Source organism: Acipenser ruthenus, chromosome 60 (assembly GCF_902713425.1).
Source record: "Acipenser ruthenus chromosome 60, fAciRut3.2 maternal haplotype, whole genome shotgun sequence".
Taxonomy (NCBI): domain Eukaryota; kingdom Metazoa; phylum Chordata; class Actinopteri; order Acipenseriformes; family Acipenseridae; genus Acipenser; species Acipenser ruthenus.
This window is the reverse complement of record NC_081248.1, coordinates 401,634-427,001: the sequence shown is the minus strand read 5'-3', so window position 1 is coordinate 427,001 and position 25,368 is coordinate 401,634. Positions and strand designations below refer to the sequence as shown.

Genomic DNA, 25,368 nt, shown 5'->3' with positions numbered 1-25,368 from the left:
CGCGGCTCTCGTTTCCCCCTCTGTTGTGCTCGGCTCTCGTTTCCCTCTTTGTTGTGCGGCTCTCGTTTCCCTCTCTGTTGTGTGGCTCTCGTTTCCCTCTCTGTTGCGCGGCTCTCGTTTCCCTCTCTGTTGTGCTCGGCTCTCGTTTCCCTCTTTGTTGCGCGGCTCTCGTTTCCCTCTCTGTTCCGTGGCTCTCGTTTCCCTCTCTGTTGCGCGGCTCTCGTTTCCCTCTCTGTTGTGCTCGGCTCTCGTTTCCCTCTTTGTTGCGCGGCTCTCGTTTCCCTCTCTGTTCCGCGGCTCTCGTTTCCCTCTCTGTTGCGCGGCTCTCGTTTCCCTCTCTGTTGCGAGGCTCTCGTTTCCCTCTCTGTTGAGTGGCTCTCGTTTCCCTCTCTGTTGAGTGGCTCTCGTTTCCCTCTCTGTTGTGAGGCTCTCGTTTCCCTCTCTGTTGTGCGCGGCTCTCGTTTCCCTCTCTGTTGTGCGCGGCTCTCGTTTCCCTCTTTGTTGTGCGGCTCTCGTTTCCCTCTTTGTTGTGCGGCTCTCGTTTCCCTCTCTGTTGCGTGGCTCTCGTTTCCCTCTCTGTTGCGTGGCTCTCGTTTCCCTCTCTGTTGCGCGGCTCTCGTTTCCCTCTCTGTTGTGCTCGGCTCTCGTTTCCCTCTCTGTTGCGTGGCTCTCGTTTCCCTCTCTGTTGCGTGGCTCTCGTTTCCCTCTCTGTTGTGTGCGGCTCTCGTTTCCCTCTCTGGTGTGCGGCTCTCGTTTCCCTCTCTGTTGCGTGGCTCTCGTTTCCCTCTCTGTTGCGTGGCTCTCGTTTCCCTCTCTGTTGCGCGGCTCTCGTTTCCCTCTCTGTTGTGCGCGGCTCTCGTTTCCCTCTCTGTTGTGCGCGGCTCTCGTTTCCCTCTCTGGTGCGCGGCTGTCGTTTCCCTCTCTGTTGCGCGGCTCTCGTTTCCCTCTTTGTTGCGCGGCTCTCGTTTCCCTCCCTGTTGCGCGGCTCTCGTTTCCCTCATTGTTGTGCGGCTCTTGTTTCCCTCTGTTGCGCGGCTCTCGTTTCCCTCTCTGTTGTGCGCGGCTCTCGTTTCCCTCTCTGTTGTGCGGCTCTCGTTTCCCTCTCTGTTGTGCTGCTCTCGTTTCCCTCTGTTGTGCGGCTCTTGTTTCCCTCTCTGTTGTGCGGCTCTCGTTTCCCTCTCTGTTGTGCGGCTCTCGTTTCCCTCTCTGTTGTGCTGCTCTCGTATCCCTCTCTGTTGCGCGGCTCTCGTTTCCCTCTCTGTTGCGCGGCTCTCGTTTCCCTCATTGTTGTGCGGCTCTTGTTTCCCTCTGTTGCGCGGCTCTCGTTTCCCTCTCTGTTGTGCGCGGCTCTCGTTTCCCTCTCTGTTGTGCGGCTCTCGTTTCCCTCTCTGTTGTGCGGCTCTCGTTTCCCTCTCTGTTGTGCGGCTCTCGTTTCCCTCTCTGTTGTGCGGCTCTCGTTTCCCTCTCTGTTGTGCGCGGCTCTCGTTTCCCTCTCTGTTGTGCGCGGCTCTCGTTTCCCTCTCTGGTGTGCGGCTCTCGTTTCCCTCTCTGTTGTGTGCGGCTCTCGTTTCCCTCTCTGTTGTGTGCGGCTCTCGTTTCCCTCTCTGTTGTGCGGCTCTCGTTTCCCTCTCTTGCGCGGCTCTCGTTTCCCTCTCTGTTGCGCGGCTCTCGTTTCCCTCTCTGTTGCGCGGCTCTCGTTTCCCTCTCTGTTGCGCGGCTCTCGTTTCCCTCTCTGTTGCGCGGCTCTCGTTTCCCTCTCTGTTGTGTGCGGCTCTCGTTTCCCTCTCTGTTGCGCGGCTCTCGTTTCCCTCTCTGTTGCGCGGCTCTCGTTTCCCTCTCTGTTGCGCGGCTCTCGTTTCCCTCTCTGTTGCGCGGCTCTCGTTTCCCTCTGTTGCGTGCGGCTCTCGTTTCCCTCTCTGTTGTGCGGCTCTCGTTTCCCTCTCTTGCGCGGCTCTCGTTTCCCTCTCTGTTGCGCGGCTCTCGTTTCCCTCTCTGTTGTGCTCGGCTCTCGTTTCCCTCTCTTGCGCGGCTCTCGTTTCCCTCTCTGTTGCGCGGCTCTCGTTTCCCTCTCTGTTGCGCGGCTCTCGTTTCCCTCTCTGTTGCGCGGCTCTCGTTTCCCTCTCTGTTGCGCGGCTCTCGTTTCCCTCTCTGTTGCGCGGCTCTCGTTTCCCTCTCTGTTGTGCTCGGCTCTCGTTTCCCTCTCTTGCGCGGCTCTCGTTTCCCTCTCTGTTGCGCGGCTCTCGTTTCCCTCTCTGTTGCGCGGCTCTCGTTTCCCTCTCTGTTGCGCGGCTCTCGTTTCCCTCTCTTGCGCGGCTCTCGTTTCCCTCTCTGTTGCGCGGCTCTCGTTTCCCTCTCTGTTGCGCGGCTCTCGTTTCCCTCTCTGTTGCGCGGCTCTCGTTTCCCTCTCTGTTGCGCGGCTCTCGTTTCCCTCTCTGTTGTGTGCGGCTCTCGTTTCCCTCTCTGTTGCGCGGCTCTCGTTTCCCTCTCTGTTCCGCGGCTCTCGTTTCCCTCTCTGTTGCGCGGCTCTCGTTTCCCTCTGTTGCGTGCGGCTCTCGTTTCCCTCTCTGTTGTGCGGCTCTCGTTTCCCTCTCTTGCGCGGCTCTCGTTTCCCTCTCTGTTGCGCGGCTCTCGTTTCCCTCTCTGTTGTGCTCGGCTCTCGTTTCCCTCTCTTGCGCGGCTCTCGTTTCCCTCTCTGTTGCGCGCATTCCTCTTTTCTGTGCGTTACAGTTCAGCGTGAGAGGTAACGGCTGCACGGTTTAGTTACACAGTGTTCAGAAATTCGGATTTCAGAGTCATGTTTTTGTGCGCGTTGTTCTGGTTTTACTCAAAGTGATTCCTGCTCTGGTATTTATGAATGGGAATAATAAGAGACAGGCACTTCTCTCGTGTTTGATGAGCAAGAAAAATAGTGGCGTTTCTAAAATGTTCAATTATACAAAGGTACCTAATTTAAAGGTTTGATTAAAAAAAATGACTCTGTAGTTTTTGCAATTCGTTTTATTTATTAAATTAATTTCCCTCAGTGCATATTCTATGTGATTTCCATCTTTCACAATATGTATTCAGATGAGTAAAGGACAGTTTAGATTTGGTTTATTTATAGTGTTACAGGTTTAAACATATCAAATGTTTTTAATTTGACATTTTCCCAAGGAGTGCGGAACCCCTGGTGTATCCCGCGGCTCACTGCGTTCACTGTGGTTTCCATGACAACAAAACACTGCTACAATTCCAAATTCGAAACACTGCTACAATTCCAACTGCGATTCCAAACTGCAGCTTGAGTTCATCCTGTCGATTTAAGAGACTTTACTGTACGAGGCGATCTCGGGGTTTAGTTAATATTTATATCTAGTAAATATTATTTCAAGATTCATTTTAATTGAGGTAAGAGGCTCAGCTTCTGCCTTTGTCACCTTTCTTTCTTTCTTTCTTTCTTTCTTTCGTTCCTCTTTTATATTATTTTATACTAATAATACTGCTCATAATAATAATAATAATAATAATAATAATAATAATAATAATAATAATAATCTGTCTTGGACGTCATTTTAAGGTTATTTTAGGTTGTGGTTTGGCTGGTTAAGAAAATGTCCTGTTAGGCCAGTTTTTTTTTTTTTAAACCCTTTTTGTGTAAATAATAATAATAATAATAATAATAATAATAATAATAATAATAATAATAATAGTAATAATAGTAATAATGTCTCTTCTCTGCTCCACAGTTGGTGTGACTCTGGACCCTGATACAGCACACCCCCTGCTCATCCTGTCTGCGGAGGGGAAACAAGTGAGAAAGCAAGTGACACTGCAGGATCTCCCTCACAATCCAGAGAGATTTAATTACAAGCCCTGTGTGCTGGGCAGGGAGAGCTTCACCTCGGGGAGACGCTACTGGCAGGTGCAGGTGGGGGGGAATACATCGTGGATATTAGGAGTCAGCAGAGAGTCTGCCGAGAGGAAGGGGCGGATCAACATGACCCCCCAGCAGGGTTACTGGACAGTGGGGTGGAGTGGAGGTTGGTTCACTGCTCTCTCTGACCACTGGGCCCCCCTCCCCCGGAACCTGAAGCCCCAGAAGCTGGGGGTGTATCTGGATTATGAGGAAGGGCAGCTCTCCTTTTACAATGTGGAGACCAGATCTCACATCTACACTTTCACTGACATGGAGTTCAATCCCAATGAGAAACTCTATCCACTCTTCTATACTGGGGACAATGATACAGCCCTTGTGCTGGAGTCCCCTGACCCTGACCCTGTCAGCGCTGCAGATTAAACACACATTGCTGTCTGAACCAGGAAACTATTCAAACAGCTCAGACAATCTCCTCTTCACTTTCACTGACACTCTCTCTGCACTCTTCTGGGCTGATGAGAAGAAATCCTCTCTCTTCCACCCTCTTACCCTGAGCCCCTCCTCTTTATTTCTCAACACCCCCTTTCCTACTCTCCCTTCCTGTCTCTCTCTCTCTTTACCTCCACCTCTCCTTATCTCTCTTTCTCTCCTCTCTCCCTCCCCTATGGCTCCTCTCTCTCTTTCCCTTCCCTCTGATATGTTAATCCCCTCCCTTTCCCACTCCCTCTCTCAACCCTGCCTTCTCTACTCTCCCTCTCTCCTCCATCCTCTCTACTCTCCCTCTCTCCACCCTGCGTTCTCTACTCTCCCTCTCACCTCCATCCTCTCTACTCTCCCTCTCTCCACCCTGCCTTCTCTACTCTCCCTCTCCTCCCTGCCCTCTCCACTCTCCCTCTCTCCTCCATCCTCTACTCTCCCTCTCTCCTCCCTGCCTTCTCTACTCTCCCTCTCTCCACCCTGCCTTCTCTACTCTCCCTCTCTCCTCCATCCTCTCTACTCTCCCTCTCTCCACCCTGCGTTCTCTACTCTCCCTCTCTCCACCCTGCGTTCTCTACTCTCCCTCTCTCCTCCATCCTCTCTACTCTCCCTCTCTCCTCCCTGCCTTCTCTACTCTCCCTCTCTCCACCCTGCGTTCTCTACTCTCCATCTCACCTCCATCCTCTCTACTCTCCCTCTCCTCCCTGCCCTCTCCACTCTCCCTCTCTCCTCCATCCTCTCTACCCTCCCTCTCTCCTCCCTGCCTTCTCTACTCTCCCTCTCTCCACCCTGCCTTCTCTACTCTCCCTCTCTCCTCCATTCTCTCTACTCTCCCTCTCTCCACCCTGCGTTCTCTACTCTCCCTCTCACCTCCATCCTCTCTACTCTCCCTCTCCTCCCTGCCCTCTCCACTCTCCCTCTCTCCTCCATCCTCTCTACTCTCCCTCCTCCCTGCCCTCTCCACTCTCCCTCTCCTCCATCCTCTCTACTCTCCCTCTCTCCACCCTACCTTCTCTACTCTCCCTCTCTCCACCATCCTCTCTACTCTCCCTCTCTCCTCCCTGCCCTCTCTACTCTCCCTCTCCACCCTGCCCTCTACTCTCCCTCTCTCCTCCATCCTCTCGTCTCTCCCTCTCTCCTCTGCCCTCTCTACTCTCCCTCTCTTCTCCCTTCCCTCTCTACTCTCCCTCTCTCCTCCATCCTCTCTACTCTCCCTCTCTCCTCCATCCTCTCTACACTCCCTCTCTCCTCCATCCTCTCTACTTCCTCCCTCTCTCCTCCATCCTCTCTACTCTCCCTCTCTCCTCCATCCTCTCTACTCTCCTTCTCTCCTCCATCCTCTCTACACTCCCTCTCTCCTCCATCCTCTCTACTCCCTCCCTCTCTCCTCCATCCTCTCTACTCTCCCTCTCTCCACCCTGCCTTCTCTACTCTCCCTCTCTCCTCCATCCTCTCTACTCTCCCTCTCTCCTCCCTGCCTTCTCTACTCTCCCTCTCTCCACCCTGCCTTCTCTACTCTCCCTCTCTCCTCCATCCCTCTACTCTCCCTCTCTCCACCCTGCGTTCTCTACTCTCCCTCTCTCCTCCATCCTCTCTACTCTCCCTCTCTCCTCCATCCTCTCTACTCTCCCTCTCTCCTCCATCCTCTCTACTCTCCCTCTCTCCTCCATCCTCTCTACTCTCCCTCTCTCCACCCTGCCTTCTCTACTGTCCCTCTCTCCTCCATCCTCTCATCTCTCCCTCTCTCCTCTCTGCCCTCTCTACTCTCCCTCTCTTCTCCCTTCCCTCTCTACTCTCCCTCTCTCCACCCTGCCTTCTCTACTCTCCCTCTCTCCTCCATCCTCTCTACTCTCCCTCTCTCCCTCTCTCCTCTCTCCTCCCTGCCCCCTCTAATTTTGTACTGTGATATTTTGTAACAGCTGTAAGTCTCACTGGATAAGGGTGTCTGCTAAGAAATAAATAATGATAAAAGACTTTCTAGACGATAGATGAATGCATTATTTTCCATGTAATCAATATTTACACTGAAGCTGAGATGCTCCCTGAATATTATTCATTGCTAAACTTAGTGACCTGATTTCTGCTATTTTGATATGAATCTTCTGTTCTGTTTTTGTAGCGCATCTATTTTCTATCTTTCTTGATAAAATGTATAAAAGATATAACGGTGTTGTGTGATTTACTGCTCAATTGTTTACCTCGGCAATCTTGAACTCGTAAAAAGAAAGACATTCATGACAGCAGAGTGCTGATTAAATGAGACCATTACACATATGAATGAATTGTATCCTTAAACTGGACATTTTAATTGTGATTCTTCACACATAACTCTCAACAATAACAAGCCTGTTGGGACCATGAGCAGATTCTTCACAGAGACACTGTGCTCTAGTCTAGCTGCTATAGTCAATCAAACACTGTGCTCTAGTCTAGCTGCTATAGTCAATCAAACACTGTGCTCTAGTCTAGCTGCTATAGTCAATCAAACACTGCTCTAGTCTAGCTGCTATAGTCAATCAAATACTGTGCTCTAGTCTAGCTGCTATAGTCAATCAAACACTGCTCTAGTCTAGATGCTATAGTCAATCAAACACTGCTCTAGTCTAGCTGCTATAGTCAACAAACACTGCTCTAGTCTGGCTGCTATAGTCAGCAATCAAACACTGCTCTAGTCTAGCTGCTATAGTCAGTCAAACACTGCTCTAGTCTAGCTGCTATAGTCAATCAAACACTGCTCTAGTCTAGCTGCTATAGTCAATCAAACACTGCTCTAGTCTAGCTGCTATAGTATATCAAACACTGCTCTAGTCTAGCTGCTATAGTCAGTCAAACACTGCTCTAGTCTAGCTGCTATAGTCAGTCAAACACTGCTCTAGTCTAGCTGCTATAGTCAATCAAACACTGCTCTAGTCTAGCTGCTATAGTCTATCAAACACTGCTCTAGTCTAGCTGCTATAGTCAAACACTGTGCTGTAGTCTAGCTGCTATAGTCAGTCAAACACTGCTCTAGTCTAGCTGCTATAGTCAATCAAACACTGCTCTAGTCTAGCTGCTATAGTCTATCAAACACTGCTCTAGTCTAGCTGCTATAGTCACACTGTGCTCTAGTCTAGCTGCTATAGTCAGTCAAACACTGCTCTAGTCTAGCTGCTATAGTCAATCAAACACTGCTCTAGTCTAGCTGCTATAGTCAATCAAACACTGCTCTAGTCTAGCTGCTATAGTCAATCAAACACTGCTCTAGCCTAGCTGCTATAGTCAATCAAACACTGCTCTAGCCTAGCTGCTATAGTCAAACACTGCTCTAGTCTAGCTGCTATAGTCAATCAAACACTGCTCTAGTCTAGCTGCTATAGTCAGTCAAACACTGTGCTCTAGTCTAGCTGCTATAGTCAATCAAACACTGCTCTAGTCTAGCTGCTATAGTCAATCAAACACTGCTCTAGTCTAGCTGCTATAGTCAATCAAACACTGCTCTAGTCTAGCTGCTATAGTCAATCAAACACTGTGCTCTAGTCTAGCTGCTATAGTCAATCAAACACTGTGCTCTAGTCTAGCTGCTATAGTCAGCAATCAAACATGTGCTACAGTGCTACACCCGGTTAAAGAAATCTCCGTTTGCAAGCCATGGTTTCAGTTAGGGCTGCACTTCCTTGTTCACCTGGAGGGTGAAATTGTCCCCGCCCCTCGCTGGCTTCTTTCCTGTCATTAACCAATCAGCTGCTGCTCCCCCTGCTGACTGGCATGCTGTCAGCCAGTAACATGACCCAGAAGACACTGCAGAGGTGAAGTGAGGCGGGGAGTCCAGCAGCCTTCCCGAGTGCGAGGCACAGAAACAGAACTTCCTTTAATCCAGTGATCATGTCAAATCCAGGTCTGCGAGAACATCTTTCAAAAACTGGACATCTGAGAGCTAATGCAACTTCCAAGCAGGTCATCTGTATGAAATTATTTTATTAAGCTATAAATCACTTAAAGAAAAAATAAAAATCATGAATTTCCACACACTTTAATTTTCCAACAGTGTAGATTTTTATTTAAAGCTATTTAAAGACGTCTTCATATATATATATATATATATATATATATATATATATATATATTTAATTTGTAAAAATCATCTTTTGGAATGTAAAATTCAGATTGCAAAAGCAGTGGCTCAGTGTGTGAGGTTTACTGGTCCCAGTTTAATAAGCACACTGGTCTAGCAGACGTAACTGGCAGTGAAGAGAGACTGGGAGGCAGCATTGTCTTTCTGTCCGCTCTGAACGTAAGATCCAGTCGACGCCAATCCGTTAATCCGAAGAAAAAAATAATAAACCAATCAGTAACACACAGAGACACACACACATACACACAGAGGTATAGACATACATAGAGACAGACAGACACTGACAGGGTGAAGAACCCTCCTCTGTAAAGAAGGGTTTATTTTTGTGATGGATTTTGTGTCCAGGACTTGTTTTGTTCCGGTGTCACAGAATATCTGCTCCCCCAGCAAACAAATATTAACTCCCCCCCTAGGACCCAATATTTCACCTCGTGAATATTTGTTTCCCCCTTATTTTTTTGTAACAGGTCTTTGCTAAATCGATGTTAATAATTTGACTGCGCCACCTTGTGTTTATGGAGGAGAAGGACCTCGAGTGGTTGGTTCCGCACAAACTCTTTTATCCAGGACAAACCAAGCAATCACACACCAAAAATAATCTTTTCAAGTTTTTTTATTAGTAATAATTGATTTTAAAAAATCTCAAACACATTAACAATAATGTAAACCATATGACAATGCCACCTTCACTTCACAGTCTATAACAATTGTCTAGTATATATAGGGATGATACAATAAAACAAACTCTAAATCTATCAGTTTCTTATAGTGAAGTTAAACTAGTTACCACAGATTATATTATTGCAGTTTATATAAAATACTTGGATCTATCAGTTTCATAAAGTCTCTCCGCGTTCCAGCTCCAGTCTGCAGCGCGGAATCTCCTTCACAAGTCCGGGTCTCCCTCTCACAATATTCCTCTGCATTTATAAAGGCAGTAGATGATTGACAGGGCGGGGAGATCAAGCAGCGAGCCGCTGGCAAGCAGAGCCGTGGAACGGGAGACGCGGTTGCTAAGCAACAGGGGGGGGCGTGCATTGGGCAGACAGTCCTTCAGCCAATCGGAGTTTCGCTCGTATAGTTCCATAGAGGAAAGAGAGAAAGTAGTTTAGGGGGGTCCAGTGAAGCAAATACATCAAACCACACTCGAGATGAGAAATAATAATAAAGAGCTGAACAACAAAACACACATTTATATAAATAAATCAACACACACACACACACACAATACACATTTATCAAATAATAATATGAGAAACACCATCCACACGTGAATAATAATAATAATAATAATAATAATAATAATAATAATAATAATAATGATGATGTCTCCTCTCTGCTCCACAGTTGATGTGACTCTGGACCCTGATACAGCACACCCCACGCTCATCCTGTCTGCGGAGGGGAAACGAGTGAGACTGGGAGAGACATGGCAGAGTCTCCCTCGCAATCCAGAGAGATTTGATGGCTGGCCCTGTGTGCTGGGCAGGGAGAGCTTCACCTCGGGGAGACGCTACTGGCAGGTGCAGGTGGGGGGGAATACATACTGGAGATTAGGAGTCAGCAGAGAGTCTGCCGAGAGGAAGTGTTCAGCATGACCCCCCAGCTGGGTTACTGGACTGTGGAGTGGAATGGAGGTGAGTTCAATGCTCTCACTGACCCCCAGACCCCCCTCCCCCGGAGCCTGAAGCCCCAGAAGCTGGGGGTGTATCTGGATTATGAGGAAGGGCAGCTCTCCTTTTACAATGTGGAGACCAGATCTCACATCTACACTTTCACTGACATGGAGTTCAATCCCAATGAGAAACTCTATCCATTCTTCTATACTTACAGTTATACAGCCCTTGTGCTGGAGTCCCCCTGACCCTGTCAACGCTGCAGATTAAACACACATTGCTGTCTGAGCCAGGAAACTATTCAAACAGCTCAGACAATCTCCTCTTCACTTTCACTGACACTCTCTCTGCACTCTTCTGGGCTGATGAGAAGAAATCCTCTCTCTTCCACCCTCTTACCCTGAGCCCCTCCTCTTTATTTCTCAACACCCCCTTTCCTACTCTCCCTTCCTGTCTGCCTCTCTCTTTACCTCCACCTCTCCTTATCTCTCTTTCTCTCCTCTCTCCCTCCCCTATGGCTCCTCTCTCTCTTTCCCTTCCCTCTGATATGTTAATCCCCTCCCTTTCCCACTCCCTCTCAACCCTGCCTTCTTTACTCTCCCTCTCTCCTCCATCCTCTCTACTCTCCCTCTCTCCACCCTGTGTTCTCTACTCTCCCTCTCACCTCCATCCTCTCTACTCTCCCTCTCTCCACCCTGCCTTCTCTACTCTCCCTCTCTCCTCCCTGCCCTCTCCACTCCCTCTCTCCTCCATCCTCTACTCTCCCTCTCTCCTCCCTGCCTTCTCTACTCTCCCTCTCTCCTCCATCCTCTCTACTCTCCCTCTCTCCACCCTGCGTTCTCTACTCTCCCTCTCTCCACCCTGCGTTCTCTACTCTCCCTCTCTCCTCCATCCTCTCTACTCTCCCTCTCTCCTCCCTGCCTTCTCTACTCTCCCTCTCTCCTCCATCCTCTCTACTCTCCCTCTCTCCACCCTGCGTTCTCTACTCTCCCTCTCTCCACCCTGCGTTCTCTACTCTCCCTCTCTCCTCCATCCTCTCTACTCTCCATCTCACCTCCATCCTCTCTACTCTCCCTCTCCTCCCTGCCCTCTCCACTCTCCCTCTCTCCTCCATCCTCTCTACTCTCCCTCTCTCCTCCCTGCCTTCTCTACTCTCCCTCTCTCCACCCTGCCTTCTCTACTCTCCCTCTCTCCTCCATTCTCTCTACTCTCCCTCTCTCCACCCTGCGTTCTCTACTCTCCCTCTCACCTCCATCCTCTCTACTCTCCCTCTCCTCCCTGCCCTCTCCACTCTCCCTCTCTCCTCCATCCTCTCTACTCTCCCTCTCCTCCCTGCCCTCTCCACTCTCCCTCTCTCCTCCATCCTCTCTACTCTCCCTCTCTCCACCCTACCTTCTCTACTCTCCCTCTCCACCATCCTCTCTACTCTCCCTCTCTCCTCCCTGCCCTCTCTACTCTCCCTCTCCACCCTGCCCTCTACTCTCCCTCTCTCCTCCATCCTCTCGTCTCTCCCTCTCTCCTCTGCCCTCTCTACTCTCCCTCTCTTCTCCCTTCCCTCTCTACTCTCCCTCTCTCCTCCATCCTCTCTACTCTCCCTCTCAACTCCATCCTCTCTACACTCCCTCTCTCCTCCATCCTCTCTACTCTCCCTCTCTCCTCCATCCTCTCTACTCTCCCTCTCTCCTCCATCCTCTCTACACTCCCTCTCTCCTCCATCCTCTCTACTCCCTCCCTCTCTCCTCCATCCTCTCTACTCTCCCTCTCTCCACCCTGCCTTCTCTACTCTCCCTCTCTCCTCCATCCTCTCTACTCTCCCTCTCTCCTCCATGCCTTCTCTACTCTCCCTCTCTCCACCCTGCCTTCTCTACTCTCCCTCTCTCCTCCATCCTCTCTACTCTCCCTCTCTCCTCCATCCTCTCTACTCTCCCTCTCTCCACCCTGCGTTCTCTACTCTCCCTCTCTCCACCCTGCGTTCTCTTCTCTCCCTCTCTCCTCCATCCTCTCTACTCTCCCTCTCTCCTCCCTGCCTTCTCTACTCTCCCTCTCTCCACCCTGCGTTCTCTACTCTCCCTCTCACCTCCATCCTCTCTACTCTCCCTCTCCTCCCTGCCCTCTCCACTCTCCCTCTCTCCTCCCTGCCTTCTCTACTCTCCCTCTCTCCACCCTGCCTTCTCTACTCTCCCTCTCTCCTCCATTCTCTCTACTCTCCCTCTCTCCACCCTGCGTTCTCTACTCTCCCTCTCACCTCCATCCTCTCTACTCTCCCTCTCCTCCCTGCCCTCTCCACTCTCCCTCTCTCCTCCATCCTCTCTACTCTCCCTCTCTCCACCCTACCTTCTCTACTCTCCCTCTCTCCACCATCCTCTCTACTCTCCCTCTCTCCTCCCTGCCCTCTCTACTCTCCCTCTCTCCACCCTGCCCTCTACTCTCCCTCTCTCCTCCATCCTCTCTACTCTCCCTCTCTCCTCCCTGCCTTCTCTACTCTCCCTCTCTCCACCCTGCCTTCTCTACTCTCCCTCTCTCCTCCATCCTCTCTACTCTCCCTCTCTCCTCCCTGCGTTCTCTACTATCCCTCTCACCTCCATCCTCTCTACTCTCCCTCTCCTCCCTGCCCTCTCCACTCTCCCTCTCTCCTCCATCCTCTCTACTCTCCCTCTCTCCTCCCTGCCTTCTCTACTCTCCCTCTCTCCACCCTGCCTTCTCTACTCTCCCTCTCTCCTCCATCCTCTCTACTCTCCCTCTCTCCTCCCTGCGTTCTCTACTATCCCTCTCACCTCCATCCTCTCTACTCTCCCTCTCCTCCCTGCCCTCTCCACTCTCCCTCTCTCCTCCATCCTCTCTACTCTCCCTCTCTCCTCCCTGCCTTCTCTACTCTCCCTCTCTCCACCCTGCCTTCTCTACTCTCCCTCTCTCCTCCATTCTCTCTACTCTCCCTCTCTCCACCCTGCGTTCTCTACTCTCCCTCTCACCTCCATCCTCTCTACTCTCCCTCTCCTCCCTGCCCTCTCCACTCTCCCTCTCTCCTCCATCCTCTCTACTCTCCCTCTCTCCACCCTACCTTCTCTACTCTCCCTCTCTCCACCATCCTCTCTACTCTCCCTCTCTCCTCCCTGCCCTCTCTACTCTCCCTCTCTCCACCCTGCCCTCTACTCTCCCTCTCTCCTCCATCCTCTCGTCTCTCCCTCTCTCCTCTCTGCCCTCTCTACTCTCCCTCTCTTCTCCCTTCCCTCTCTACTCTCCCTCTCTCCTCCCTGCCCTCTCTACTCTCCCTCTCTCCTCCATCCTCTCTACTCTCCCTCTCTCCTCCATCCTCTCTACTCTCCCTCTCTCCTCCATCCTCTGTACACTCCCTCTCTCCTCCATCCTCTCTACTCCCTCCCTCTCTCCTCCATCCTCTCTACTCTCCCTCTCTCCACCCTGCCTTCTCTACTCTCCCTCTCTCCTCCATCCTCTCTACTCTCCCTCTCTCCTCCATCCTCTCTACACTCCCTCTCTCCTCCATCCTCTCTACTCTCCCTCTCTCCACCATCCTCTCTACTCTCCCTCTCTCCACCCTGCCTTCTCTACTCTCCCTCTCTCCTCCATCCTCTCTACTCTCCCTCTCTCCACCCTACCTTCTCTACTCTCCCTCTCTCCTCCATCCTCTCTACTCTCCCTCTCTCCTCTCTCCTCCCTCTCCCTCTCTCATCCATGTCCCCTCTAATTTTGTACTGTGATATTTTGTAACAGCTGTAAGTCGCCCTGGATAAGCGTGTCTGCTAAGAAATAAATAATGATAAAAGACTTTCTAGACAATAGATGAATGCATTATTTTCCATGTAATCAATATTTACACTGAAGCTGAGATGCTCCCTGAATATTATTCATTGCTAAACTCAGTGAACTGATTTCTGCTATTTTGATATGAATCTTCTGTTCTGTTTTTGTAGCGCATCTATTTTCTATCTTTCTTGATAAAATGTATAAAAGATATAACGGTGTTGTGTGATTTACTGCTCAATTGTTTACCTCGGCAATCTTGAACTCGTAAAAAGAAAGACATTCATGACAGCAGAGTGCTGATTAAATGAGACCATTACACATATGAATGAATTGTATCCTTAAACTGGACATTTTAATTGTGATTCTTCACACATAACTCTCAACAATAACAAGCCTGTTGGGTCCATGAGCAGATTCTTCACAGAGACACTGTGCTCTAGTCTAGCTGCTTTAGTCAATCAAATACTGTGCTCTAGTCTAGCTGCTATAGTCAATCAAACACTGCTCTAGTCTAGCTGCTATAGTCAATCAAATACTGTGCTCTAGTCTAGCTGCTATAGTCAATCAAACACTGCTCTAGTCTAGCTGCTATAGTCAATCAAACACTGCTCTAGTCTAGCTGCTATAGTCAAACACTGTGCTGTAGTCTAGCTGCTATAGTCAGTCAAACACTGCTCTAGTCTAGCTGCTATAGTCAATCAAACACTGCTCTAGTCTAGCTGCTATAGTCTATCAAACACTGCTCTAGTCTAGCTGCTATAGTCACACTGTGCTCTAGTCTAGCTGCTATAGTCAGTCAAACACTGCTCTAGTCTAGCTGCTATAGTCAATCAAACACTGCTCTAGTCTAGCTGCTATAGTCAATCAAACACTGCTCTAGTCTAGCTGCTATAGTCAATCAAACACTGCTCTAGTCTAGCTGCTATAGTCAATCAAACACTGCTCTAGCCTAGCTGCTATAGTCAAACACTGCTCTAGTCTAGCTGCTATAGTCAATCAAACACTGCTCTAGTCTAGCTGCTATAGTCAGTCAAACACTGTGCTCTAGTCTAGCTGCTATAGTCAATCAAACACTGCTCTAGTCTAGCTGCTATAGTCAATCAAACACTGCTCTAGTCTAGCTGCTATAGTCAATCAAACACTGCTCTAGTCTAGCTGCTATAGTCAATCAAACACTGTGCTCTAGTCTAGCTGCTATAGTCAATCAAACACTGTGCTCTAGTCTAGCTGCTATAGTCAGCAATCAAACATGTGCTACAGTGCTACACCCGGTTAAAGAAATCTCCGTTTGCAATCCGTGGTTTCAGTTAGGGCTGCACTTCCTTGTTCACCTGGAGGGTGAAATTGTCCCCGCCCCTCGCTGGCTTCTTTCCTGTCATTAACCAATCAGCTGCTGCTCCCCCTGCTGACTGGCATGCTGTCAGCCAGTAACATGACCCAGAAGACACTGCAGAGGTGAAGTGAGGCGGGGAGTCCAGCAGCCTTCCCGAGTGCGAGGCACAGAAACAGAACTTCCTTTAATCCAGTGATCATGTCAAATCCAGGTCTGCGAGAACATCTTTCAAAAACTGGACATCTGAGAGCTAATGCAACTTCCAAGCAGGTCATCTGTATGAAATTATTTTATTAAGCTATAAATCACTTAAAGAAAAAATAAAAATCATGAATTTCCACACACTTTAATTTTCCAACAGTGTAGATTTTTATTTAAAGCTATTTAAAGACGTCTTCATATATATATATATATATATATATATATATATATATATATTTAATTTGTAAAAATCATCTTTTGGAATGTAAAATTCAGATTGCAAAAGCAGTGGCTCAGTGTGTGAGGTTTACTGGTCCCAGTTTAATAAGCACACTGGTCTAGCAGACGTAACTGGCAGTGAAGAGAGACTGGGAGGCAGCATTGTCTTTCTGTCCGCTCTGAACGTAAGATCCAGTCGACGCCAATCCGTTAATCCGAAGAAAAAAATAATAAACCAATCAGTAACACACAGAGACACACACACATACACACAGAGGTATAGACATACATAGAGACAGACAGACACTGACAGGGTGAAGAACCCTCCTCTGTAAAGAAGGGTTTATTTTTGTGATGGATTTTGTGTCCAGGACTTGTTTTGTTCCGGTGTCACAGAATATCTGCTCCCCCAGCAAACAAATATTAACTCCCCCCCTAGGACCCAGTATTTCACCTCGTGAATATTTGTTTCCCCCTTATTTTTTTGTAACAGGTCTTTGCTAAATCGATGTTAATAATTTGACTGCGCCACCTTGTGTTTATGGAGGAGAAGGACCTCGAGTGGTTGGTTCCGCACAAACTCTTTTATCCAGGACAAACCAAGCAATCACACACCAAAAATAATCTTTTCAAGTTTTTTTATTAGTAATAATTGATTTTAAAAAATCTCAAACACATTAACAATAATGTAAACCATATGACAATGCCACCTTCACTTCACAGTCTATAACAATTGTCTAGTATATATAGGGATGATACAATAAAACAAACTCTAAATCTATCAGTTTCTTATAGTGAAGTTAAACTAGTTACCACAGATTATATTATTGCAGTTTATATAAAATACTTGGATCTATCAGTTTCATAAAGTCTCTCCGCGTTCCAGCTCCAGTCTGCAGCGCGGAATCTCCTTCACAAGTCCGGGTCTCCCTCTCACAATATTCCTCTGCATTTATAAAGGCAGTAGATGATTGACAGGGCGGGGAGATCAAGCAGCGAGCCGCTGGCAAGCAGAGCCGTGGAACGGGAGACGCGGTTGCTAAGCAACAGGGGGGGGCGTGCATTGGGCAGACAGTCCTTCAGCCAATCGGAGTTTCGCTCGTATAGTTCCATAGAGGAAAGAGAGAAAGTAGTTTAGGGGGGTCCAGTGAAGCAAATACATCAAACCACACTCGAGATGAGAAATAATAATAAAGAGCTGAACAACAAAACACACATTTATATAAATAAATCAACACACACACACACACACACACACACACAATACACATTTATCAAATAATAATACGAGAAACACAATCCACACGTGAATAATAATAATAATAATAATAATAATAATAATGATGATGTCTCCTCTCTGCTCCACAGTTGATGTGACTCTGGACCCTGATACAGCACACCCCACGCTCATCCTGTCTGCGGAGGGGAAACGAGTGAGACTGGGAGAGACATGGCAGAGTCTCCCTCGCAATCCAGAGAGATTTGATGGCTGGCCCTGTGTGCTGGGCAGGGAGAGCTTCACCTCGGGGAGACGCTACTGGCAGGTGCAGGTGGGGGGGAATACATACTGGAGATTAGGAGTCAGCAGAGAGTCTGCCGAGAGGAAGGGGGTGTTCAGCATGACCCCCCAGCTGGGTTACTGGACTGTGGAGTGGAATGGAGGTGAGTTCAATGCTCTCACTGACCCCCAGACCCCCCTCCCCCGGAGCCTGAAGCCCCAGAAGCTGGGGGTGTATCTGGATTATGAGGAAGGGCAGCTCTCCTTTTACAATGTGGAGACCAGATCTCACATCTACACTTTCACTGACATGGAGTTCAATCCCAATGAGAAACTCTATCCATTCTTCTATACTTACAGTTATACAGCCCTTGTGCTGGAGTCCCCCTGACCCTGTCAACGCTGCAGATTAAACACACATTGCTGTCTGAGCCAGGAAACTATTCAAACAGCTCAGACAATCTCCTCTTCACTTTCACTGACACTCTCTCTGCACTCTTCTGGGCTGATGAGAAGAAATCCTCTCTCTTCCACCCTCTTACCCTGAGCCCCTCCTCTTTATTTCTCAACACCCCCTTTCCTACTCTCCCTTCCTGTCTGCCTCTCTCTTTACCTCCACCTCTCCTTATCTCTCTTTCTCTCCTCTCTCCCTCCCCTATGGCTCCTCTCTCTCTTTCCCTTCCCTCTGATATGTTAATCCCCTCCCTTTCCCACTCCCTCTCAACCCTGCCTTCTTTACTCTCCCTCTCTCCTCCATCCTCTCTACTCTCCCTCTCTCCACCCTGTGTTCTCTACTCTCCCTCTCACCTCCATCCTCTCTACTCTCCCTCTCTCCACCCTGCCTTCTCTACTCTCCCTCTCTCCTCCCTGCCCTCTCCACTCCCTCTCTCCTCCATCCTCTACTCTCCCTCTCTCCTCCCTGCCTTCTCTACTCTCCCTCTCTCCACCCTGCCTTCTCTACTCTCCCTCTCTCCTCCATCCTCTCTACTCTCCCTCTCTCCACCCTGCGTTCTCTACTCTCCCTCTCTCCACCCTGCGTTCTCTACTCTCCCTCTCTCCTCCATCCTCTCTACTCTCCCTCTCTCCTCCCTGCCTTCTCTACTCTCCCTCTCTCCACCCTGCGTTCTCTACTCTCCCTCTCTCCACCCTGCGTTCTCTACTCTCCCTCTCTCCTCCATCCTCTCTACTCTCCATCTCACCTCCATCCTCTCTACTCTCCCTCTCCTCCCTGCCCTCTCCACTCTCCCTCTCTCCTCCATCCTCTCTACTCTCCCTCTCTCCTCCCTGCCTTCTCTACTCTCCCTCTCTCCTCCATCCTCTCTACTCTCCCTCTCTCCACCCTGCGTTCTCTACTCTCCCTCTCTCCACCCTGCGTTCTCTACTCTCCCTCTCTCCTCCATCCTCTCTACTCTCCATCTCACCTCCATCCTCTCTACTCTCCCTCTCCTCCCTGCCCTCTCCACTCTCCCTCTCTCCTCCATCCTCTCTACTCTCCCTCTCTCCTCCCTGCCTTCTCTACTCTCCCTCTCTCCACCCTGCCTTCTCTACTCTCCCTCTCTCCTCCATTCTCTCTACTCTCCCTCTCTCCACCCTGCGTTCTCTACTCTCCCTCTCACCTCCATCCTCTCTACTCTCCCTCTCCTCCCTGCCCTCTCCACTCTCCCTCTCTCCTCCATCCTCTCTACTCTCCCTCTCCTCCCTGCCCTCTCCACTCTCCCTCTCTCCTCCATCCTCTCTACTCTCCCTCTCTCCACCCTACCTTCTCTACTCTCCCTCTCCACCATCCTCTCTACTCTCCCTCTCTCCTCCCTGCCCTCTCTACTCTCCCTCTCCACCCTGCCCTCTACTCTCCCTCTCTCCTCCATCCTCTCGTCTCTCCCTCTCTCCTCTGCCCTCTCTACTCTCCCTCTCTTCTCCCTTCCCTCTCTACTCTCCCTCTCTCCTCCATCCTCTCTACTCTCCCTCTCAACTCCATCCTCTCTACACTCCCTCTCTCCTCCATCCTCTCTACTCTCCCTCTCTCCTCCATCCTCTCTACTCTCCCTCTCTCCTCCATCCTCTCTACACTCCCTCTCTCCTCCATCCTCTCTACTCCCTCCCTCTCTCCTCCATCCTCTCTACTCTCCCTCTCTCCACCCTGCCTTCTCTACTCTCCCTCTCTCCTCCATCCTCTCTACTCTCCCTCTCTCCTCCCTGCCTTCTCTACTCTCCCTCTCTCCACCCTGCCTTCTCTACTCTCCCTCTCTCCTCCATCCTCTCTACTCTCCCTCTCTCCTCCATCCTCTCTACTCTCCCTCTCTCCACCCTGCGTTCTCTACTCTCCCTCTCTCCACCCTGCGTTCTCTTCTCTCCCTCTCTCCTCCATCCTCTCTACTCTCCCTCTCTCCTCCCTGCCTTCTCTACTCTCCCTCTCTCCACCCTGCGTTCTCTACTCTCCCTCTCACCTCCATCCTCTCTACTCTCCCTCTCCTCCCTGCCCTCTCCACTCTCCCTCTCTCCTCCCTGCCTTCTCTACTCTCCCTCTCTCCACCCTGCCTTCTCTACTCTCCCTCTCTCCTCCATTCTCTCTACTCTCCCTCTCTCCACCCTGCGTTCTCTACTCTCCCTCTCACCTCCATCCTCTCTACTCTCCCTCTCCTCCCTGCCCTCTCCACTCTCCCTCTCTCCTCCATCCTCTCTACTCTCCCTCTCTCCACCCTACCTTCTCTACTCTCCCTCTCACCACCATCCTCTCTACTCTCCCTCTCTCCTCCCTGCCCTCTCTACTCTCCCTCTCTCCACCCTGCCCTCTACTCTCCCTCTCTCCTCCATCCTCTCTACTCTCCCTCTCTCCTCCCTGCCTTCTCTACTCTCCCTCTCTCCACCCTGCCTTCTCTACTCTCCCTCTCTCCTCCATCCTCTCTACTCTCCCTCTCTCCTCCCTGCGTTCTCTACTATCCCTCTCACCTCCATCCTCTCTACTCTCCCTCTCCTCCCTGCCCTCTCCACTCTCCCTCTCTCCTCCATCCTCTCTACTCTCCCTCTCTCCTCCCTGCCTTCTCTACTCTCCCTCTCTCCACCCTGCCTTCTCTACTCTCCCTCTCTCCTCCATTCTCTCTACTCTCCCTCTCTCCACCCTGCGTTCTCTACTCTCCCTCTCACCTCCATCCTCTCTACTCTCCCTCTCCTCCCTGCCCTCTCCACTCTCCCTCTCTCCTCCATCCTCTCTACTCTCCCTCTCTCCACCCTACCTTCTCTACTCTCCCTCTCTCCACCATCCTCTCTACTCTCCCTCTCTCCTCCCTGCCCTCTCTACTCTCCCTCTCTCCACCCTGCCCTCTACTCTCCCTCTCTCCTCCATCCTCTCGTCTCTCCCTCTCTCCTCTCTGCCCTCTCTACTCTCCCTCTCTTCTCCCTTCCCTCTCTACTCTCCCTCTCTCCTCCCTGCCCTCTCTACTCTCCCTCTCTCCTCCATCCTCTCTACTCTCCCTCTCTCCTCCATCCTCTCTACTCTCCCTCTCTCCTCCATCCTCTGTACACTCCCTCTCTCCTCCATCCTCTCTACTCCCTCCCTCTCTCCTCCATCCTCTCTACTCTCCCTCTCTCCACCCTGCCTTCTCTACTCTCCCTCTCTCCTCCATCCTCTCTACTCTCCCTCTCTCCTCCATCCTCTCTACACTCCCTCTCTCCTCCATCCTCTCTACTCTCCCTCTCTCCACCATCCTCTCTACTCTCCCTCTCTCCACCCTGCCTTCTCTACTCTCCCTCTCTCCTCCATCCTCTCTACTCTCCCTCTCTCCACCCTACCTTCTCTACTCTCCCTCCTCCTCCATCCTCTCTACTCTCCCTCTCTCCTCTCTCCTCCCTCTCCCTCTCTCATCCATGTCCACTCTAATTTTGTACTGTGATATTTTGTAACAGCTGTAAGTCGCCCTGGATAAGCGTGTCTGCTAAGAAATAAATAATGATAAAAGACTTTCTAGACAATAGATGAATGCATTATTTTCCATTTCTATAGTCAAACAAACACTGTGCTCTAGTCTAGCTGCTATAGTCAATCAGACACTGTGCTCTAGTCTAGCTGCTATAGTCAACACTGTGCTCTAGTCTAGCTGCTATAGTCAATCAGACACTGTGCTCTAGTCTAGCTGCTATAGTCAAACAAACACTGTGCTCTAGTCTAGCTGATATAGTCAATCAAACACTGTGCTCTAGTCTAGCTGCTATAGTCAATAAAACACTGTGCTCTAGTCTAGCTGCTATAGTCAATCAAACACTGTGCTCTAGTCTAGCTGCTATAGTCAATCAAACACTGTGCTCTAGTCTAGCTGCTATAGTCAATCAAACACTGTGCTCTAGTCTAGCTGCTAGTCAATCAAACACTGTACTCTAGTCTAGCTGCTATAGTCAGTCAAACACTGCTCTAGTCTAGCTGCTATAGTCAATCAGACACTGTGCTCTAGTCTAGCTGCTATAGTCAATCAAACACTGTGCTCTAGTCTAGCTGCTATAGTCAATCAGACACTGTGCTCTAGTCTAGCTGCTATAGTCAAACAAACACTGTGCTTTAGTCTAGCTGCTATAGTCAATCAAACAGCTGCTATAGTCAATCAAACACTGTGCTCTAGTCTAGCTGCTATAGGCAATCAAACACTGTGCTCTAGTCTAGCTGCTATAGTCAATCAGACACTGTGCTCTAGTCTAGCTGCTATAGTCAAACAAACACTGTGCTCTAGTCTAGCTGCTATAGTCAATCAAACACTGTACTCTAGTCTAGCTGCTATAGTCAGTCAAACACTGCTCTAGTCTAGCTGCTATAGTCAATCAAACACTGTACTCTAGTCTAGCTGCTATAGTCAGTCAAACACTGCTCTAGTCTAGCTGCTATAGTCAATCAGACACTGTGCTCTAGTCTAGCTGCTATAGTCAATCAGACACTGCTCTAGTCTAGCTGCTATAGTCAAACAAACACTGTGCTCTAGTCTAGCTGCTATAGTCAATCAAACACTGTGCTCTAGTCTAGCTGCTATAGTCAATCAAACACTGTGCTCTAGTCTAGCTGCTATAGTCAGTCAAACACTGTGCTCTAGTCTAGCTGCTATAGTCAGTCAAACACTGCTCTAGTCTAGCTGCTATAGTCAATCAGACACTGTGCTCTAGTCTAGCTGCTATAGTCAATCAAACACTGTGCTCTAGTCTAGCTGCTATAGTCAATCAGACACTGTGCTCTAGTCTAGCTGCTATAGTCAACACTGTGCTCTAGTCTAGCTGCTATAGTCAACACTGTGCTCTAGTCTAGCTGCTATAGTCAATCAGACACTGTGCTCTAGTCTAGCTGCTATAGTCAAACAAACACTGTGCTCTAGTGTAGCTGCTATAGTCAATCAAACACTGTGCTCTAGTCTAGCTGCTATAGTCAGCAATCAAACACTGTGCTCTAGTCTAGCTGCTATAGTCAAACAAACACTGTGCTCTAGTGTAGCTGCTATAGGCAATCAAACACTGTGCTGTAGTCTAGTTGCTATAGTCAATCAAACACTGTGCTGTAGTCTAGCTGCTATAGTCAATCAAACACTGTGCTCTAGTCTAGCTGCTATAGTCAATCAAACACTGTGCTCTAGTCCAGCTGCTATAGTCAACACTGTGCTCTAGTCTAGCTGCTATAGTCAATCAGACACTGTGCTCTAGTCTAGCTGCTATAGTCAAACAAACACTGTGCTCTAGTCTAGCTGCTATAGCCAGAAATCAAACACTGTGCTCTAGTCTAGCTGCTATAGTCAGTCAAACACTGTGCTCTATTCTAGCTGCTATAGGCAATCAAACACTGTGCTCTAGTCTAGCTGCTATAGTCAACACTGTGCTCTAGTCTAGCTGCTATAGTCAATCAGACACTGTGCTCTAGTCTAGCTGCTATAGTCAAACAAACACTGTGCTCTAGTCTAGCTGATATAGTCAATCAAACACTGTGCTCTAGCCTAGCTGCTATAGTCAATCAAACACTGTGCTCTAGTCTAGCTGCTATAGTCAATCAAACACTGTGCTCTAGTCTAGCTGCTATAGTCAATCAGACACTGCTCTAGTCTAGCTGCTATAGTCAAACAAACACTGTGCTCTAGTCTAGCTGCTATAGTCAATCAGACACTGTGCTCTAGTCTAGCTGCTATAGTCAACACTGTGCTCTAGTCTAGCTGCTATAGTCAATCAGACACTGTGCTCTAGTCTAGCTGCTATAGTCAAACAAACACTGTGCTCTAGTCTAGCTGATATAGTCAATCAAACACTGTGCTCTAGTCTAGCTGCTATAGTCAATAAAACACTGTGCTCTAGTCTAGCTGCTATAGTCAATCAAACACTGTGCTCTAGTCTAGCTGCTATAGTCAATCAGACACTGCTCTAGTCTAGCTGCTATAGGCAATCAAACACTGTGCTCTAGTCTAGCTGCTATAGTCAATCAGACACTGTGCTCTAGTCTAGCTGCTATAGTCAAACAAACACTGTGCTTTAGTCTAGCTGCTATAGTCAATCAAACACTGTGCTCTAGTCTAGCTGCTATAGGCAATCAAACACTGTGCTCTAGTCTAGCTGCTATAGTCAATCAGACACTGTGCTCTAGTCTAGCTGCTATAGTCAAACAAACACTGTGCTCTACTCTAGCTGCTATAGTCAATCAAACACTGTGCTCTAGTCTAGCTGCTATAGTCAATCAAACACTGTGCTCTAGTCTAGCTGCTAGTCAATCAAACACTGTACTCTAGTCTAGCTGCTATAGTCAGTCAAACACTGCTCTAGTCTAGCTGCTATAGTCAATCAGACACTGTGCTCTAGTCTAGCTGCTATAGTCAATCAAACACTGTGCTCTAGTCTAGCTGCTATAGTCAATCAGACACTGTGCTCTAGTCTAGCTGCTATAGTCAAACAAACACTGTGCTTTAGTCTAGCTGCTATAGTCAATCAAACACTGTGCTCTAGTCTAGCTGCTATAGGCAATCAAACACTGTGCTCTAGTCTAGCTGCTATAGTCAATCAGACACTGTGCTCTAGTCTAGCTGCTATAGTCAAACAAACACTGTGCTCTAGTCTAGCTGCTATAGTCAATCAAACACTGTGCTCTAGTCTAGCTGCTATAGTCAATCAAACACTGTGCTCTAGTCTAGCTGCTATAGTCAATCAAACACTGTACTCTAGTCTAGCTGCTATAGTCAGTCAAACACTGCTCTAGTCTAGCTGCTATAGTCAATCAGACACTGTGCTCTAGTCTAGCTGCTAGTCAATCAAACACTGTGCTCTAGTCTAGCTGCTATAGTCAACCAGACACTGTGCTCTAGTCTAGCTGCTATAGTCAAACAAACACTGTGCTCTAGTCTAGCTGCTATAGTCAATCAAACACTGTGCTCTAGTCTAGCTGCTATAGTCAATCAAACACTGTACTCTAGTCTAGCTGCTATAGTCAGTCAAACACTGCTCTAGTCTAGCTGCTATAGTCAATCAAACACTGTACTCTAGTCTAGCTGCTATAGTCAGTCAAACACTGCTCTAGTCTAGCTGCTATAGTCAATCAGACACTGTGCTCTAGTCTAGCTGCTATAGTCAATCAGACACTGCTCTAGTCTAGCTGCTATAGTCAAACAAACACTGTGCTCTAGTCTAGCTGCTATAGTCAATCAAACACTGTGCTCTAGTCTAGCTGCTATAGTCAATCAAACACTGTGCTCTAGTCTAGCTGCTATAGTCAGTCAAACACTGTGCTCTAGTCTAGCTGCTATAGTCAGTCAAACACTGCTCTAGTCTAGCTGCTATAGTCAATCAGACACTGTGCTCTAGTCTAGCTGCTATAGTCAATCAAACACTGTGCTCTAGTCTAGCTGCTATAGTCAATCAGACACTGTGCTCTAGTCTAGCTGCTATAGTCAACACTGTGCTCTAGTCTAGCTGCTATAGTCAACACTGTGCTCTAGTCTAGCTGCTATAGTCAATCAGACACTGTGCTCTAGTCTAGCTGCTATAGTCAAACAAACACTGTGCTCTAGTGTAGCTGCTATAGTCAATCAAACACTGTGCTCTAGTCTAGCTGCTATAGTCAGCAATCAAACACTGTGCTCTAGTCTAGCTGCTATAGTCAAACAAACACTGTGCTCTAGTGTAGCTGCTATAGGCAATCAAACACTGTGCTCTAGTGTAGCTGCTATAGGCAATCAAACACTGTGCTGTAGTCTAGCTGCTATAGTCAATCAAACACTGTGCTCTAGTCTAGCTGCTATAGTCAATCAAACACTGTGCTCTAGTCCAGCTGCTATAGTCAACACTGTGCTCTAGTCT

General features: G+C 48.9%; 2 protein-coding genes across 11 annotated transcripts in view; both read left to right on the top strand.

Moving 5' to 3' along the window:
- LOC117965833 (butyrophilin subfamily 1 member A1-like) overlaps positions 1-6,498 on the top strand; it is an 80,183-nt gene extending 73,685 nt beyond the window's left edge. For all 10 annotated transcript variants that reach the window (XM_059018483.1, XM_059018484.1, XM_059018487.1 and 7 more), the window contains one exon: positions 3,726-6,498. In XM_059018483.1, coding sequence (XP_058874466.1) covers positions 3,726-4,276 — 551 coding nt within the window. In that variant the 3' untranslated portion in view covers positions 4,277-6,498. The remainder of the gene's footprint in view (positions 1-3,725) is intronic.
- Positions 6,499-16,892: 10,394 nt separating this feature from the next.
- LOC131725058 (butyrophilin subfamily 1 member A1-like) lies at positions 16,893-17,793 on the top strand. The gene has a single exon (XM_059018495.1). It carries the CDS (start codon positions 16,916-16,918, stop codon positions 17,462-17,464), a length of 549 nt encoding a protein of 182 aa, XP_058874478.1. The 5' UTR covers positions 16,893-16,915; the 3' UTR covers positions 17,465-17,793.
- Positions 17,794-25,368: the final 7,575 nt, after the last annotated feature.